At 35.7% G+C, this 17,819-nt stretch overlaps 2 protein-coding genes across 8 annotated transcripts; both read left to right on the top strand.

The window, feature by feature from the left end:
- Positions 1-3,929: 3,929 nt before the first annotated feature.
- On the top strand, positions 3,930-12,674 carry LOC130730597 (serine/threonine-protein kinase Nek4). Of its 6 annotated transcripts, none has more exons than XM_057582650.1 (17): positions 3,930-4,087; positions 4,731-4,863; positions 5,085-5,218; positions 5,352-5,418; positions 5,760-5,825; positions 6,106-6,152; positions 6,271-6,316; positions 6,436-6,516; positions 6,622-6,664; positions 6,774-6,823; positions 6,914-6,995; positions 7,103-7,152; positions 7,473-7,546; positions 8,176-8,227; positions 8,847-9,302; positions 9,772-10,378; positions 12,141-12,674. In XM_057582650.1, exons 3-16 carry the CDS (start codon positions 5,133-5,135, stop codon positions 10,375-10,377), a joined length of 1,806 nt encoding a protein of 601 aa, XP_057438633.1. In that variant the 5' UTR covers positions 3,930-4,087; positions 4,731-4,863; positions 5,085-5,132; the 3' UTR covers position 10,378; positions 12,141-12,674. The 6 variants fall into 6 exon arrangements, with proteins under 6 accessions (XP_057438633.1, XP_057438632.1, XP_057438629.1 ...); XM_057582649.1 differs by lacking the exon at positions 12,141-12,674 and adding an exon at positions 10,913-11,474; XM_057582646.1 differs by lacking the exon at positions 12,141-12,674 and having other exon boundaries at positions 5,111-5,218; positions 9,772-10,563.
- Positions 12,675-13,970: 1,296 nt separating this feature from the next.
- Positions 13,971-17,693, top strand: LOC130730595 (VAN3-binding protein). Of its 2 annotated transcripts, none has more exons than XM_057582644.1 (7): positions 13,971-14,559; positions 14,753-14,878; positions 15,545-15,977; positions 16,664-16,906; positions 16,991-17,040; positions 17,122-17,179; positions 17,288-17,693. In XM_057582644.1, the coding sequence occupies exons 1-7, from the start codon at positions 14,245-14,247 to the stop codon at positions 17,494-17,496; spliced, it is 1,434 nt and encodes a 477-aa protein (XP_057438627.1). In that variant the 5' UTR covers positions 13,971-14,244; the 3' UTR covers positions 17,497-17,693. The 2 variants fall into 2 exon arrangements, with proteins under 2 accessions (XP_057438627.1, XP_057438626.1); XM_057582643.1 differs by having other exon boundaries at positions 14,750-14,878.
- Positions 17,694-17,819: the final 126 nt, after the last annotated feature.

Genomic DNA, 17,819 nt, shown 5'->3' with positions numbered 1-17,819 from the left:
TAAGTTAATAATATAATAATAATAATAATAAAAAAAATAAAATAATAATAATAATAATGATAACATGTGTGTGCGGATATGGGCCGGTTGGGTACTATAGTGCCCATACCAGCACACATACCCTCTATTTTTTGCGGGTAATTATCTATACTCAATCTCATACCCATTTAGCGGTTTTTTACCCTACCCATAGTGCGTATTTTTTGCGGGTACCCTATGATTTTGAGACCCATTGTCATCCATAGATTTAGGCTATGTTTGTATTTAAGTTAACATGAAAGTGAAAGTACTTTCATTCCAACGTAACCCATAACCTTCTTTCACGTTTGCTATTGGAAAGCGCGAAACGCACATTCATTTTCTCTTGGAATGTACGTCAACGAAGTTCAAACTGAAAACCAAACATGCACTTAGATTTTGGCAAAGATGGATAGCTTCCTGTAATAACATTGAATTGTCTAAAGGTGGAGAGCTTCGAGTTGCTACCCACGTGAGTATGGAGACGGGTACATGTAATTTTTAAAAACGCGGGTATGGAGATGGTACTATAGTACCTACCCATTGTCATCCCTACTTAGTTGGAATAAAAACAATAATGTTATACTTTATGATATATCTTACACAATCCTGATTTGTGCTACTATCACATTAATTTTTTTAAGATTAATATGTTGATAATTCCTTATATCTATGATTTGTGTTATCGTCTTCATATTTACGAAGAATGTGAAACGAGTTCCTCTTGGTCTCAATCAGGCTTAGAAGAGAAGTCTTTATGTCCACTTTACTCATCAATTCTGACTTTTCTATTTCATTTGTTGTTTAATATATTTTTAATAATCAAAGTATTAATTAATGTATCAAATACAATAGACATATTTCCCATGCAACGCGCGGGTAAAAACACTAGTATTTTATGATTTTAAAAAAACTGGTTGAGTTTGAAACATCTTGACTGATTGGCTATAAACTAGAGCCTGTTCATAAAGCTGGACATAAACTACTTTATCTTTCCATTTAATATGATATTTCATCTGAGCGTTAACAAATGTGCTTCATGGTTTTCTTTTTCTTGTGTGTTACTTACAGTGATGAACTGAGGACACCTATGGCAGCAGTAATTGGGTTGCTTGACATCCTTATATCTGATGATTGTCTCAAAAATGAACAATATTCAAATGTTACCTAAATAAGAAAATGCTCAACTGCCCTGCTCCGCCTTCTTAACAATATTTTGGATCTGAGCTAGGTGAGATTAGGCTAAGTTTTTGTCCAAGAATATCAGAAAACAAACTCCAAGTTTCTTTTCCACTGTTATAATTCTGCACTTCTGCAATTGAGTGATTTACTAGCGTTTTTTCCCTTTCTCTGTATGGCTACTGTTACTTCTCTTAGTTTATATTATATATTTGTTGTTAAGGTAAGTTCATCTTTCATATCTACAGGAAACTGAAGCAGAATTGAAATTGAAAAATGTTCAGGAATTGGCCAAGGCAGAGTTTAATGCAACCTTAGCAAATGTGAAGGCAGCCCAAATTGAAAAAATGGCCGAAGTAAATATTAATGTGAGACTTCTCCTAAAATAAAGGATGGGTAGATACATCCAGATTTAATTAGTGCGGCGATGAACTTAATTACTTTATGAAAAGGATATAATTTTCAATATGTGACTTATATAAGAATAAAATAGCTGTTATAGTCTTTTTGAGTATGAGAAATTTTTTGAACACCAAGAGTAACTTTGGCATAAAGGTCCAAATTTTAGTAACAACTAAAAAAAATGCTAAAAACAAATCCAATTATGGTTTTAGCTTTCTTATGCAATCTTTATCAGATTATATCCAGTAAAACTCTGCATAGTAGGCCGTTGTGTTCTTAGTCATTACTTGATACAGAGTGCTGGGTGCTCATTTACATGGTAGGTTCACTGTGGAGGAATTTTAGTAGTAATGGAGTTCCTGTATCTGTATGTACTGGTGATGCTAGAGGGCCTTTAATGCTTTACATGCAGAGTACCCTAAAAAAAAATATCATTGTTTGAATCTCCTCTGGCTTGTGACCGACCTTTCTGTACAACCAGAACAAGTATTGAGTAAATTATTTATACACAATTTTCAGTACAGTGGCATTAAGGCTGGTGGGTTCAACCTGATTTGAAAAATGTAAAATGTAAAATGTAAAAATGTGAATTTCTTATCCTCAATTTGTTGTATATGGACGTGGTTTGCCTCTTCAAAAGAAGAATCAGACCACTACAACTTTCCATGTGGTTTTGCTGGATTTGAACTCCTTATTATTTTGTCAATGGAAAGCATTGTTTTCCTTGCATCATTATGTGTTGCTGGGAATATAAACCATGACGGCTTTGACATTATTGAGTAACTGTTTGGTTATACAAACATAGCTTTCTAACTTCTAAGTATTGATCAAGGAGCATGCATGTTAAAAAGAACAAAATACTGGCCAAAACTTTGTGTAGCTGCAAAGGCCTTAGTAGTTAATTCAATTGTCTTTCTCAAAGGTGTGAAATATTTGAAGAAGCTCGACAAAGTCATGCTGCACAAAATACTGGGCAGACTTTTTATAGCTACCAAGTTTACATCAAAAATTTCGCTCTCTTTTCTTTCTCTTTCGCTATCCTGATTCAAACTCTTTCCTACTTAAATTGAGGTGTGAAAGAAACTGTGATCAAAACATGCATGCTCTCATTAATAATAACAATGGAACTATATTCATATATAAATAAAATTTATGATATAATATACTTATTTCAACGTTAGAAATCATTGTGTAGTACCCTAAACCCTAAGATACTACACAAAACTCCATTAAATAGAGTTTTTACATACTTTAAATATTACTATATATCTAAATTTGTATATAAAATGTAAATAATTTAAATTATTAGTTGGAACATGCATTTGAATAAGAATATAGAAACATTTGATTTGGTTAAGTTCTAAGCAAATAGAGTTAGAGATTAAATTTCCGTGCATCGCACGGGGATAATCCTAGTACTATAAAGGCGCTGTTTTGTCATTCCAAGAGTATTTTTTTGGTCTGATCATTCCTACAGTTTTTATTTGCATGGGCTTGTCTCATGGATCAGCTAAACCCGTGATTGATCGCCAGATTTGTTATTGGGTAACTGAAAACCCAACCCAGTACATATTATATATGTCTCTCTTCCAACTAGACCAATTTAATTTTTTTTTGGTACATGCCCAATTTCATTTAACAAAGTGAGTGACTGAGTGCCCGCCCCAAAAAAATAAAATAAAATACTTTTAGTGCAATGGATCTCCACTAATCCCGTTTTATTTTTGTCTACTCTCATAAACTGTTTAAATCATTTTGACAAAAAAATAGTTAGAGGAGGGTGTCTCAGCTTAAGGAAAACCAGGGTTCAAAGACCAAAGTTTGAACCTAGACTGTGAAGTATAATACTCTGTCATGCTCTACTAGACCAACCTCTTTGTTTTATTAAAAAAATTGTTAAATATTTTTTTTAAAGTATCTTGCCACCGACAACTATGAGATTAATCGCTTGAGATTCGATTTTCATTTAAAATCTCATTTTTTTGGATAGAATTCTTTTTCAATAAATGTTTTTTATGCACACTACGAAAAGATCTAATTATGAAGTAGATGTTATGAACTATTTAATTTAACACCAAATGAAATGATATGAATTGTTCAATTTGTTAATTTATTTAAATAATATATAGAATTATTATGACATGACGCGTATCGGATTCGGGTGGGTACGTTAATAGCACCCGTGCACCTTCTTATTTTGTCTTTAACTGTTCTCTTTCTCTTTTGGTTCTTTTTTGGAATTCAGACGTTGCTTTCACGTCAACTCCAATTCTTGTTTTGTTTTGCCGCTCTACCTTTCTAACATTCATTCATCATTTCATTGGATTAAAATACTATTTACATAAATAAATGCTACTAATCAATCATAATTATCCACTTAATAATTTATTAATGCATATAATATAATGCGTGGGTCTGCACACCACCTTTGAAATTTCTTTCCCTGATTCGTTTCGTTCCCAAATTGCTTCCTCCTTCATGGTTTCAGGTTCTCTTCCATTTCATTATTTTTTTTATTTATTTTCATCACTGGAAATTTGAACTGCATGATGGTGTATATTAGTAACTGTCAGCTTGATGCTCTCAACTATGATTTTCATGGCTTGAAATTTGGAATTCTTATATAATTCAGTGTTTTTTTTTCCATTCTTTGGTTGGCAAGTTTGAATTTTTATATAATTTTTTTTTAAGAAAGATCATTTTTTGAGGGGTGGGGTGGTCTTCCAAACATGTATTTCGTCGTGGGTAAGACTAATGAGTAGATGGGCACAACAAAAAATGATCAATCCTTGAAACTGAAGCTGACCCTTTTGCCTTTCTAGCTAGACCTGGAAATTGCAGGTTATGTCCATGAACAACTTAGAAGGAAGTTATAAACCCTAAGTCTATGTGTAATTGGTTTATCACACACTTGGTGCTCTTTATCACACTTTTTACTTATATCATGGTAGGTAGGTCTTTTTATGCTTCTTAAACAATTATGTGTTTAGTGTGACTATTTGAACTCTAGCTTTTATATTTTAGAAATGATGACTTTCTTAATTAGGGAAGTGAGTGTCTGTAAGAAAAGTGTCAAATGCTTTAACTGATCAAAGTTTTATTCTGTTTCTATGTCTGGATCTTATCTGCAGGAATCACGCGGAGCTTTGAGTTACCGTCAAAGTGTTAAATCCCCATAAACCTGTATCTGGTGGCATCTGCAACTGAATTGCATTCTGGAGCTGAAAATTAACTTTTAATTTACTCTCTGGTATACTTTGTCAGGTAACATCACTATCTGGATTTTGGTTTGCAAAGCATGTTGCTACCTAAAACATATGTGGCTAGGGATATCAAGAAAAGTGTGCATCATGTCGTTCTGATTACCATTTAATGTTTTTGTACATTGTCAACATATTTGTAAGAGTAATCAATTTTACACTGTGGGTGCGTGAGTGCGTCCGTTAATATCACTATGATGGGCTTAACGTTGCTAACATTTCCAGGAATGTTACTCTGTCATTGGTAGTAGGTGGTGAAGTGATTTTAGTCCAATGGAGCAGTATGAAGTTCTAGAGCAGATTGGCAAAGGTTCATTTGGTTCTGCTCTGCTTGTGAGGCACAAACACGAAAAGAAACTGTGAGGATTATTCCAATTTATGTTTTGAAATGTGATTTAAGATGTTTTATATCCTTTTGCCAGTAATTTTTCAATTGTGAACTTGTCTGTTTCACTATACTTATATGATGTATCTTATTTATTAATGTCTTAGGTATGTTCTCAAGAAGATCCGCCTTGCTCGCCAAAGTGACAGAACCCGTCGGTCTGCCCACCAGGAGGTAATCCACTACTTTTACTTCCCAATCTTCATTTGTTTGAGGAAAATTGAATTGAGTACTTCACTGGCTTACCTCTTTCTTTGGTTTATGGAAGACAGTATGTTATGCTGTTGAAAATGGCACATTCGTTTTGTACATTTTCTATATCATATTTTGCCAGATCTTTCAACATGAAAACTTGAAGTTGACCTTGGCGCCTAACTTTTGTTCATATCAATTTTACATTTAAATTTAAATTTATTTCTGCTGTGGTTTTATATATTAAAATGCGAAGATGATATTCATGTAGTCTTTCCTATTATTAAGATTGTAAGATGCCTTATCGGTTCCTTGTTTTGTAGATGGAGCTTATATCTAAAGTTCGAAACCCATTTATTGTGGAGTACAAAGATTCCTGGGTAGAAAAGGTCAGTCATGTTTTCAATCAGAAATTTCTAATTCGGTTTCTTTTCATGTTTTTTCTGCCTGTGCTGCTGCTTGAATTCTAAGAGTGATGGGAGTCTAATTTTTTGTTTTATGTTTGGGCAAGAGTGACTTACTGTTCAAATTTGTTTCTAATTCTGTTTTTGAGTGCTTATTCCAATGGAGTTCTTAACATAAGAACCTCTTTTGTAACCCATCTTGTAGGTTTATAATCTTGATTTATTTATGATACTGAAATTAACAAGCTGGTACCTTCACTTCCAGGGTTGTTTTGTATGTATCATTGTCGGCTATTGTGAAAGAGGAGATCTGTAAGTCCTCATTCACACTGACTTCAAGTATTTGACGAAGTCAGAACTTTTATCATGACATTGTTATGTTTTACTTGTCAATTATGCAGTTTTTTAATAATTTGTTTCTGTTGTATAGGGCTGACGCTATAAAAAAGGCTAATGGTGTCAACTTTCCTGAAGAGGTTGGTCACTCTTGCAGCAAGTCTATTTACTTCTGAGCCCGATGGATATTTTTCATTTGTAGTTTGTAGCTCTTTGGAAATATATGAAATAATTGATACTCATGAACGTTTGTATACAGAAGCTTTGCAAGTGGCTTGTCCAGTTGCTTATGGCTCTGGATTACTTACATGTAAATCACATTCTTCATCGTGATGTTAAGGTGAAGGACTTATTTAAGTTCAATAACAGTAGATTTTATGTAGTTAATATCCCAGAAACTTTGAGGACCAGCTTTGTGTTAATCTTATTTCCTCTTCTATTTCAGTGTTCAAATATATTCTTGACAAAAAATCAAGATATACGTCTAGGTAAGTGGCCTTATCCACTTTATCCTCACACGGCTCTTGGACCTAGTTAATGTGTTGGACGTGTAAGGTTTCTGGTCTGCTGTCCTTATGTTGTGCATGTTGGATGCAGGTGATTTTGGTCTTGCTAAAATGTTGACATCTGATGACCTTGCTTCCTCAGTGAGTGATGTCTCCAAATTACTGTTTTGTTCTCTGTTTCAGCATTTGTCCTTTTGGATTAGTTACCGTATGTTCTTGCTCTAAACTTAGATTGTTGGGACCCCAAGTTATATGTGCCCGGAGCTGCTTGCTGATATACCCTATGGCTCCAAGTCAGATATCTGGTCTTTGGGTAGGAAAAATCTCATTTACGCTCCTCGATTTCCTAATAATTACCCTTTTCTTTCCCCTCTAGTAAAGTTTCTTTAATTGCATTCGTCATTTGTCAACATTTGCCAGGATGCTGTATTTATGAAATGGCTGCTCTAAAGCCTGCTTTTAAAGCTTTTGTAAGTTACTTTCTATTTTTAAGCTTTTATGCTCACCATTGTTCAAAAGATGAAATATTATCCCCACGACTTTTTAATCCTAACCAGTAGACTAGAATTCACTGGGGTACTAAATTCATTTTAAACTCTAAACATGATGTTGTTGGATAACAAGCATTCATGGTGATGTTTAAAACTGAGTTATTTTACTTTGGGAAGCATGTGCTTCACATTCATTTATGATGGCTTAATAACTTCCAATATTTCACATTTCTAAGTGTGGAGCACAACATAAAATTGCTGACTATTTATTTTTTGTGTGTTTGTCTTCATCTGAGCAGGACATACAAGCGTTGATTAACAAAATAAACAAGTCTATAGTAGCTCCACTGCCAACTATGTACTCTAGTGCTTTGTGAGTCATCCATTTCATGCTAATCCTTAGTTTTTAAGAATTATCTGTTTTTTCTCTACTTTATCAGACTTTTTTAGTGCCTATATGGCTATACCTGCTGGTTTTGAAAAACGTCAATGGCTGGTTTACGTGAGCATGCATACATGCAGATATTGAACAAATTAGAAATGACCCTCCTAATGATTCATAGTTTATCAAACTTACACTAGATTTTATGTTCTCTCTGATAAGTTTCCATATTTTATTGTGGATTGAAATTTTAAGTGGTCTTCCATCCTTGGAGTGATATATGTTAATTGTTAGGAGTCATGTCATTTAATATATGACAGAGTCTTTCTATATACTTGAATCACATAATATTACCATTTATTATGACAGAACTAGAAGGACGGAATGGAATTCAGTCATGCTATTTGGTCTACCATCATGCATTTTTCAATAACAACTCTGTTTTAGCAATAAGCAATTTTGTTCTGATTAACTCCTGAACCCTGGCCTGTTTATGTCTCAATATTTCTTGTTCTTATCATTTGATCTTTTGCAGTTATAAAATATTCCCATGTTATGGGCCTTAGTTAGGGACATGATTTGTTTAACTTATTGTGATTTATATCTATCTATTCTTTCAGTCGAGGGCTAGTCAAAAGCATGCTGCGGAAAAATCCAGAGCTTAGGCCACCTGTAAGTTTTATCTTTTGGTATCTCTTTGCATTTATCAAGATAGACTAGTGTATAAAAGAAAGATGGTATATAGAATTGCTGATGAAATAGTGTATATGGCTTACATCTGATTGTCTTTTAAGTGATAAATATGAGCTGGATGTCATCATGAATAAATTTAAATGCAAGTTTTGATTATGTGGTCTCATCTTTTCTTTCAGTTATTCAAAAAATAGTTTTATCTTGTACTTAGTGAGTAGGAAGACAGAACAATGCTACTTGGTTTACTTAGGGACTACACGAACTTTACAATACCTATTGATTAGTCAAGAGAAATTCAATATGAAGATAAAGATGGAAGTATATTGATTAAGGTAGTGTGCAATAAGGCCTAGAGCATTAAAAATCTGTTGAGACAAACAATAAGTAAGAGTTTAAGAGGTTTAAATTTTAAAAAAATTCATCACTTTTACTTGATAGGAGCTGAAAGTTAGAATAAATAGAAGACATGTATTTTTTTGTTAGCTGAAATTTTGTTTGTTCTCTTTAATCTATGCTTATTCTGCATGACATTGGCTCTTGGGTAACTTTAGTTTGGTGGATATATTTTAAGCAACTTAAGGGAAGTTTGTTTTTGCAGGCTTCAGAGTTACTAAATCATCCACATCTTCAACCTTACATTCTTAAAATTCACCTAAAGTTAAATAGCCCAAGAAGAAGTACTTTTCCATTCCAATGGCCTGAGTCAAACTACATGAGGAGAACTCGGTTTGTAGTGCCAGACTCTGTTTCTACTCTTTCTGACCAAGATAAATGTTTGTCATTAAGCAATGACAGGTCCTTGAATCCTAGTATTTCTGGAACTGAACAAGATTCTCAGTGTTTCACTCAAAAGGCCCATGGATTATCCACTTCTTCAAAGGAGGTGTATGAAGTATCTGTTGGCGGTGCCTGTGGTCCGTGGAATACTAACAAAACAAAGTCCCCAACTGTTGAGAGAACACCAAGATCAAGAGCAGATAAAGACTCCACCGCTGCCAGAAGGCAGACGATGGGACCATCCAAAATATCCCGTTCTGGTTCAAAGCATGATACAGTAAGTTTATCTTCTGCAGGACTCAATGTATTAATTTATCTTGGTGGCTTCCATGAAAATATATTGAAAAAAAAATGAACTCATGCTGACTTGCTGAGCAACTTCTCCATCTCTTCCCAATGATGGGAGTTGAGCATTATGCCATTGCCATCTTCAGATCAAAATAATGGGAGTTGATAATTATGTTTTCCTACCGTCTGAAAAAAAGAGAATTATGTTTCCTAAATGATGGCCTTCGTACTTGAATTTTATATCATATGATACATTTAGGTAGGCTGTGGATGCTGCATGCATGTTTGAATATGTGAATTTCCTATGTTAGCAAAGATCATGCTGATGTGATTGGATCAGATGTCAAATTTCAATAGATAGTGACTTCACATTAATTTCTAGTAGAGCTTAATTGATTGCTGGTGATATTTGCGATGTTTGGCTATTTATTGATTCCTCTGTTTGCTCATCATTTCAGCTTCCAGTCTCTCATGCACCATCTGTGAAGTTTCCCCCACCAACTCGTAGAGCATCCCATCCACTGCCTACAAGAGCCTCGATGGCCAAAGCAACCCTTTACACCAATGTTGGCACCTTTCCAAGAGTGGACTCTGATGTTTCTGTTAATGCGCCACAAATTGACAAGATTGCAGAATTTCCATTGGCCTCTTGTGAGGATCTTCCTTTCTTCCCTGTTCATGTACCATCATCAACATCAGTCCACTGCTATTCTAGCTCAGCTGGGAGTGCTTATCGCTCCATCACAAAGGAAAAGTGTATTCATGAGGGCAAAGTTACTGTCCCTGGTGGTTCATGTCCAAAGGGAAGTGAATGCTCTAAGCATGTGACAGCTGGTGTTTCGATCCATTCCTCTGCTGAGTTGCATCAGCGTCGGTTTGACACCTCGTCATACCAGCAGCGTGCGGAGGCATTGGAGGGTTTGCTGGAGTTCAGTGCCAGGCTTCTACAACACCAGAGGTTTGACGAGCTTGGGGTGTTGCTAAAGCCATTCGGGCTTGAGAAGGTTTCTCCAAGGGAAACTGCTATTTGGTTGGCCAAGAGCTTTAAAGAAACTGTGATCTAAGGTTTTTTCTTTTCATCCACTTATATGATAATTGCCATCGGAAAGTGTACATAAATGTTGTATATTTTGTGATACAATATGAAGAGTGGTTTTTATTATTGGCATTGGCATTTTCCATGAGATATACTCTGTTCATGGTAACCAATTTGCTTCTTATGAAATAATACTACACAAACATCACTGATATGATTCAGACCTACAAGTTATAACTTGATGATAACCTGCTCCATCTCGTTTTTGCATAAACATTGATTCACACTCCAAATTCACCTCCACCTTAAGAAAATTGGAAGATAATAGAGAGAAAAATGAGAAATATGATTGGTTATTTGATAGAAAAAAATGTAGGAAGAAAAAGAGGGTAAAATTTGTATGCAAGAAAAAGTGAGGGTGAATATATAAAAGCTGTTTTATTATCCAATTCCAATTGTCAAGATCAACTTGTGATTATTACTAATCATGTTCTGAGTAGAAATCCTTAAACATGATTCTGTGGAATTAAAAAGTCTAATGCTACTTTCACTGATCTAAACAGGAATAGCTCTTTTGATCCATACATTTATGAAGGCTGATATTGCTGGTTTCGTTCATGTGCAATTGGTCTTCAGGAATAGAAAAGCAGCATGGCCTTATCATATTTTAATATGCTAGTAACAGTATTTTTCTTTTCCTTCAAGTGTCTAGCCAAGAAAGAATTGGCGTGCATTTCATTCCTCTTTTGGCTTTCACTGTGCTCCTATTTTTTGTCAACATTCCCTGCTTATATTTGGTCGTGTCAGGAGAGATATTTGTCGTGAAAAGTTAGGTTCATACACCCCAAGGCTTAGGCTTAAACCGTTATCCAATACACATCAGTTAGAGGAACATTACATTACATGCATCTATTGACCCATATTATTATTAAAACTCCTTGATCTCCTTTTCCTTGTCGATGATGTATTCTTTTGACCTTTGGATTAAGTAGCACAGTCACACCTGCACCACTGATCTGGAAAGTGGAAACAAAGTCAGTGGGTTTGATAAAATATTGGATCTCTGATAGATTCTGATCACAATTTAAATATGGAATTAACTTTATTCTAAGCTAGCTTTAAGGATGATAATTGTCAAAATTCTGATAACCTCTGCTTTGCTAATCTCTCTTTAAGTTTTAAGATGCTATTAGAGTCTCTCGTAAATCCATTATTCTGCTACACATAGATGAATTATTTAGACTCACATTGTAGTTAAACTTGTGATTTAAGATGCTAAGTCACATAATTTTGCGGTTTAAGAACACCTTGCGATTTAAGCATCAGCTAAATCGCACTCTAACTCCCTAAAGCACGGCAAAATCAGTGCTAAATCGCACCTTAACTCTCTAAATTGTGCCAGTCAGCTTGTGTGGTTGGTTAGCTTTTTGGCCAATAATGGAGATCTTCCATGGCTTTAGGCCCCCATTCTCATTCCTTAAAGTTAGTGGTCCAAAAGGGTAGCCCAAATTGACCTCAAAAGTAACTCATTTGGTGTAAAAATTAAAAGATCCCTCTTTCTCTCTTGAAACTAAAAACAACAACACCAACAACAACAAAGCACATTTGATTTGAATTGCAATTTAGATCAAAAGGGCAGCAATTATTAATAAGAAAAAATGAGGCAAAGGGAATAAAGGTCATGTCTTTTGTCAGTAGTTATGAAGGACAATGCCAAATAATGCCAAATTTGAAATCAAAAGTTGTTAGTTTCTGTTGCTATTTCTCATTCACTTTTGCTTCTTTCTTCAGAATATTGTGACAGGGTATCGAGATTGCGTTCATAGCTCATGGCTGAAAACTTGAAGAAACAGCAGCAGGTGCTGCTGACGTCTCTAGGCACGCGCATTTTAGCATAGGTCCACTTCAGGAACTCAGCTTTTGTGTAGAGAAAATGGTTATGCTGCTATAAACATTGTTTACACTTGCTAACTTGTCGGCTATGGACGTAGCCAACACCTACAACAAGAATGAACACCATCACTCTCACTCTCAGCAGGAATAATTTTATGTTCACACCTTTAAGATGAGGTGGAGAGAGGTGGAGGAGGAGAGAGATAAGAAGAAAAGAAAAAGTAAGAGAGAGAAAGTATGAGATGTAATAGATAATAAGAGGAGAGAGATAGAAATAAAAATGAGTGGAAATGAAGTGTTTAGAAAACGAGGTGTGTATATATCATTGTTGCTCTCAGCACGTTAAAGTCTATAGACTCAGACATTTTCACTGATGTAATTGTCAGTGCTGCTGCAGCCTGCAGTAGTTATATTGATATGTGATTCATTATATAGGCCTAACTTTTAAACTCAAAATGAGACTAAACTGAATTTTTAACTTACCACAAAAGAATAATGAATTATTAAAATAAGCATTATGTAACTAAATTATTAAACTTGTATTCATGCATATGATAAGAGTGTGATACTCGAGGTGTTTGATCTTGGTAAAGTCCTCGACTGGTTTTTGGACGAAATGAGACTCATTCTCGATCATTTCAATTGGCCAACCTAGTGTCCACTTTTTTATAGGCAAATGTTAGTTGTTAGTAAATTAGTTCATTCGCCAGAATTTGAACTCCGATCCTTTACCTTGCAAATCCTTTCATTTCTCTTAGCTCACCAAGTGAGCTACCCTTCCCCCCACCTAGTGTCCACTTAATTGTGGAATTTTCAGGTCGCCTTGAACGATATTGGACCTAATAGTCTTTCGGGTGACTTTTGAACGAAATGAGACTTGCTCTTAATTATCTCAGTTGATCAATATGATGTTCACTTAATTGTGAAATTTTCGGACTGTTTCAAACGATATTAAACTTAGTAGCCTTTTACGTCGTTTGCAATCAACACAAGTAGCTTGGAATCCTAATCATAAGGTTAATACTAGGGACAAAGTAGTACAATTATAACATTCCCTAATCCTGGCCCAAGTCATTTGGCTGTCCTGCATTATTTTCTTTTGTCTTGTTCATAATTGTGTCGGCTCTTGACTGAGATATGTCTGTGTGTATTGTTTGGGACGCGGGCAAATGTAGCATTTCACTAGATTCCCTTAATTTCTCTTGATCCATACATCATCACCTCTAAGATTATCACGTGAAGTAGTCACTAATTTCTCAGTGATGCGTAGGACAATGATTAAAATGAACAAAGTGATCAAACATCAATTAAATAAGAACAGATGAGTCAGAGGAGAATCCCAAGTTAATTTTCTTATGTTTTGAACTTACCAACACTGCGATAGTACAGATTATGTGTGTTAATTAAAGCTGTATTAAAAGTAAAAATCATTTTTTAAATGGGATAAATCTGTCGTTTAGAAAAAATGTGTATTGGGAAATATGTATCACTTTTAACTCACTTTTAAAGCCTAACCAAACACCATCTAAAACGCATACGTGATTAACTTTTTATTATGAGAATTCTTTTAATTCACATCATTCATAATGACCTTTAAGTATTGGTACATAAAAATATAGAGTTCTCTCAATATGCTTCTCATTTAAAAATTAGCAATAGCTTTTAACCATCACAAACATTTTCAAAAAGTAAAAAATTGCCGCTAAAACGGATAAAAGATGTCGCACAAATGTGTATGCCCATCCATCTTTTCCAAAGATCTATATAAAGGATGATGATGCTCTCCCTAGTTTCCCATTGATCCTTCACAGCAAAAACCTGCTTCACCACGTGGTGAGCTTTGATTTTGACCATTCCTAAGACCTTTAGAGCTTTAGACCACTTTAACATTCTTTGAATCATCCAACAAATAAAACAAAAAAGGACTATATATACCTTCATGCTGCCACTTCTAAACATTCTTCAAGACTACCCCCACACATAATACATTATCACACCAGAAATGGATCCAAAGTTCACAATCAACTGTCGGCGGCCGGAGCTCACTCCCGCCGGTGGCGGCACCCCTCTGCCGGAGAGTCCGAGAGTGCCAATGGAGTTTCTGTCAAGGTCATGGAGTGCCTCAGCTCTTGAGGTTTCCAAAGCTCTTGCATCTCAACCAACTCTTTCTTCATGCAAACCTCCAAATGCCACTATTCCTGAAGAAACCTGTTGCTCTGAAGAGTTCTCAACTATGCCAAAGAACCAGTTCTCTTTTGCTTCCTCTGCTACCTCACAGCTTGTCCTTGAACGCATTATGTCACAGTCCGCAAGAGAGGTCATTATACTAACTCCAACTACATAATAACTCTGTTTTGTACCATGAGTCTTATAAAGCATTCATCTTTATCACAACAATAAAGGCACACACATGCTACATTTTAACTGTAAAATGATATCTGAGATGAGATCACTTGTTGCATTGTGATCTTCATATTTCTGAAAGAATTTATATTGTTATAATGTAGCAGGAAGTGTCACCATTAACTTCAGGAAGGTTATCTCACAGCAGTGAGCCTTTGAATGGTGGTGGTTCATTAACGGGAACAGATAGCCCACCAATTTCTCCTTCAGAAGAATTTGACGATGTTGTCAAGGTTATATCCCTCTCTATTCCTGCTTCCTTGTCTCTTTTTTTTCCTTGAATGATCCAAACCAATTAATATTCATTTTTCTTTCCTTGGAATCAATTCTAGTACTCATAAGCTACTATAACTTTAAAATCTATTGTAGAATAATTTTCAAACATGCACTTAGTGTTTTGACAAGTTAAAAACTACTTTGAAAAGCCACAAAGAAATGAATAAATGTAAAAGGTTTTGCAACCAAACTTAAGGGTCCCATGTGGTCCATCTAGGGTGGTGATTCACCTGCTGCATATATAGCTCATATTAGCTCGTATGGTAAGGAAGCATGGAAGAAAAGCCTCTATTGGTACCTGCAAAGATAAGTTGTTGGAACTTGGTGCTTCAGCTTGTGGTGAGAGAGTTTATTAACTTAGGAATTTTATCAACCCCACTCCTCTGCACACAAAAAAGAGAGATAGAAAAGGAAAATGGGAACTAGGCTCTATCTAAAGCTTAGTCTAGAGTTTATTAACTTATGAGAAGAAAGTTGAAACAGCTTCATAATGTTAAATCAATACAAGTACAACATGACAAAACTGATATTTTACAAATGAAAAGAAAAATCAAAATATGCTGAGTTTGACATCATGGTTACCATGTAAAACTCATAGTAATGCTTATCCTTTTTTTATGTAGTTTTTTCGGGCAAACAATTCAATTCTCCCGTTGTTCAATGGTGGAAGAGCAAGTGCTGCTATTGGCAATGGCACAGCTAGCTCAGGACCTAAAACTGTTGGAAGATGGTTGAAAGACCGAAGAGAAAAGAAGAAGGAAGAAAATAGAACCCACAATGCTCAGCTGCATGCTACAATTTCAGTGGCTGCAGTAGCTGCTTCTGTAGCAGCCATGGCGGCTGCAACATCAGCCTCATCTACGCCCAGCAAGGATGAGAAGATGGCCAAGACTGACATGGCTGTGGCTTCTGCAGCCACGTTGGTCGCGGCGCAGTGTGTAGAGGCTGCTGAAGCCATGGGAGCTGAGCGTGACCACCTTGCTTCTGTGGTCAGCTCAGCGGTAAACGTCCGTTCTCATGATGATATCACCACTCTCACAGCTGCAGCTGCCACAGGTATAATTTTTTTCCTGTCATTATGGATTGACGAATTCTAAAATTTGAATGATCTTTGCAAAAAATTGTTGGCCTTAATCCTTCAAAAGGGTTCTGCAATGGGAAGTCTCATAATCATTCTAGGGAGAAGCTACAAAGTGCAGATTCTAGAGTCACCGTGCTTTGGATTGTGTGCAACCACCAATCCAAACATGCAGCTAGTCTGAATAGTTTAAGCATATGTTTGGATCCACTTCTAATCCTACTAATCTACAAAAGCTATTTCTAACTGTTTCTTATTTTCCTTTGAAGACACATAAAACAAGCTATTTGAATTCATTTTTAATCCTCTCAAAATCATTTTTCCCTCCATAAAAGCTACTTCTAGCTTCTCACATAATTAATAACCCTAAGCGTGAAAGCCTAAAGTTTCCAAACACACATAGCGTGTTTGGTTCTGCAATGGGAAGTGCCATAATCATTTATGAGAAGAAGCTATAAAGTATAGAAATTACAAAATGTGGCACTGGTCTTCAGGTGCTTCGGATTGTCTCACCACCAATTCGAACATGCTATTAGTCTCTCCATACCATGTGGGTAAAATGTGTCATGTTCTTTACATGAGTAGTAGCTAGTGAGAGATAGTAAGTCCTTTTTTTCTGTCCTTTCTATTGACTGTTTATGTATATGGTGTCCTTCATATGCAGCTCTGAGAGGAGCAGCAACCTTAAAAGCAAGAGCTTTGAAGGAAGTATGGAACATTGCCGCAGTGACACCACTAGAGAAAGGCATTGGGGGGATTAACATATGTGTGAAAGGAAATAACAGCAACACCAGCAATACCAGCACAAGTGACAGTGGAGAAATAATCCATGCAGATAATTTTTTAGGATCTTGCAGCCAAGAGCTACTTGCTAAGGGCAGTGAATTACTCAAACGCACCCGTAAAGGTAATATTATTACGTAAAAATGCTGCAATCAAAACTTCCTCTCGTTTGCAAAATGATTAAACCTCATTTCGGTGGTTACTACAGGTGATCTCCACTGGAAAGTAGTTTCTGTTTATATACACAGAACAGGCCAGGTAACTTCTCTTTCAAGAATTCACAGGAAATGGAATTGGCTTTGTATGCCCATTTAATCACAAGGCTTGCAAACATTTCAGGTAATGCTGAAAATGAAGAGCAAACGCATTGCTGGAACCATTACCAAAAAGACAAAGAGTAAGCTAGCTTCCATTACCTTTGACAACTTGGTTTTGTTAGTGTCAACTTAAAGGGTATCTAACCATGAATAATGATAGCTGATAACTGATGTTCTTGAATACACAGTTGTTGTGTTAGACGTGTGCAAAGATCTACCAGCATGGCCAGGAAGGCACCTGTTTGATGATGGAGAAAAGCGACGCTACTTTGGATTGAAGACAGACTCAAGGGGGGTTGTGGAGTTCGAGTGTAGAAATCAAAGAGAATATGATATCTGGACTCAAGGGGTTTCAAGGCTCCTCACCATTGTTGCACAAAGACAAATCAAGAACTGAACCTCTCACCTTGTTTACTAATTACTACCAACAAAGATCACTAGCTAATGCATTGCTGGCTACTTAACTAAGTTCAATCTACATGCATTGAGAGATGTATTCCGCACTCGTGTTTAACTTTAACCTCACAATCATCTGTGTCAAGTACTCAAATGGAATTTTCATCTTCAGCAAAGAAAAAGAATACCATGCTATTTAAACTAGTACAAATGTAACCCCTTGGCAAAGAACATGAATGCTTGGCATCTATATCATATGAAATTTAAAAAATCTTTATAATCAAACAAACCATTGCACTTAAATCACCACAGACACATTGTAGA

Source organism: Lotus japonicus, chromosome 1 (assembly GCF_012489685.1).
Source record: "Lotus japonicus ecotype B-129 chromosome 1, LjGifu_v1.2".
Taxonomy (NCBI): Eukaryota; Viridiplantae; Streptophyta; class Magnoliopsida; order Fabales; family Fabaceae; genus Lotus; species Lotus japonicus.
Note: the sequence above shows the minus strand (reverse complement) of the source record. Positions and strands in the feature narration are given on the sequence as shown.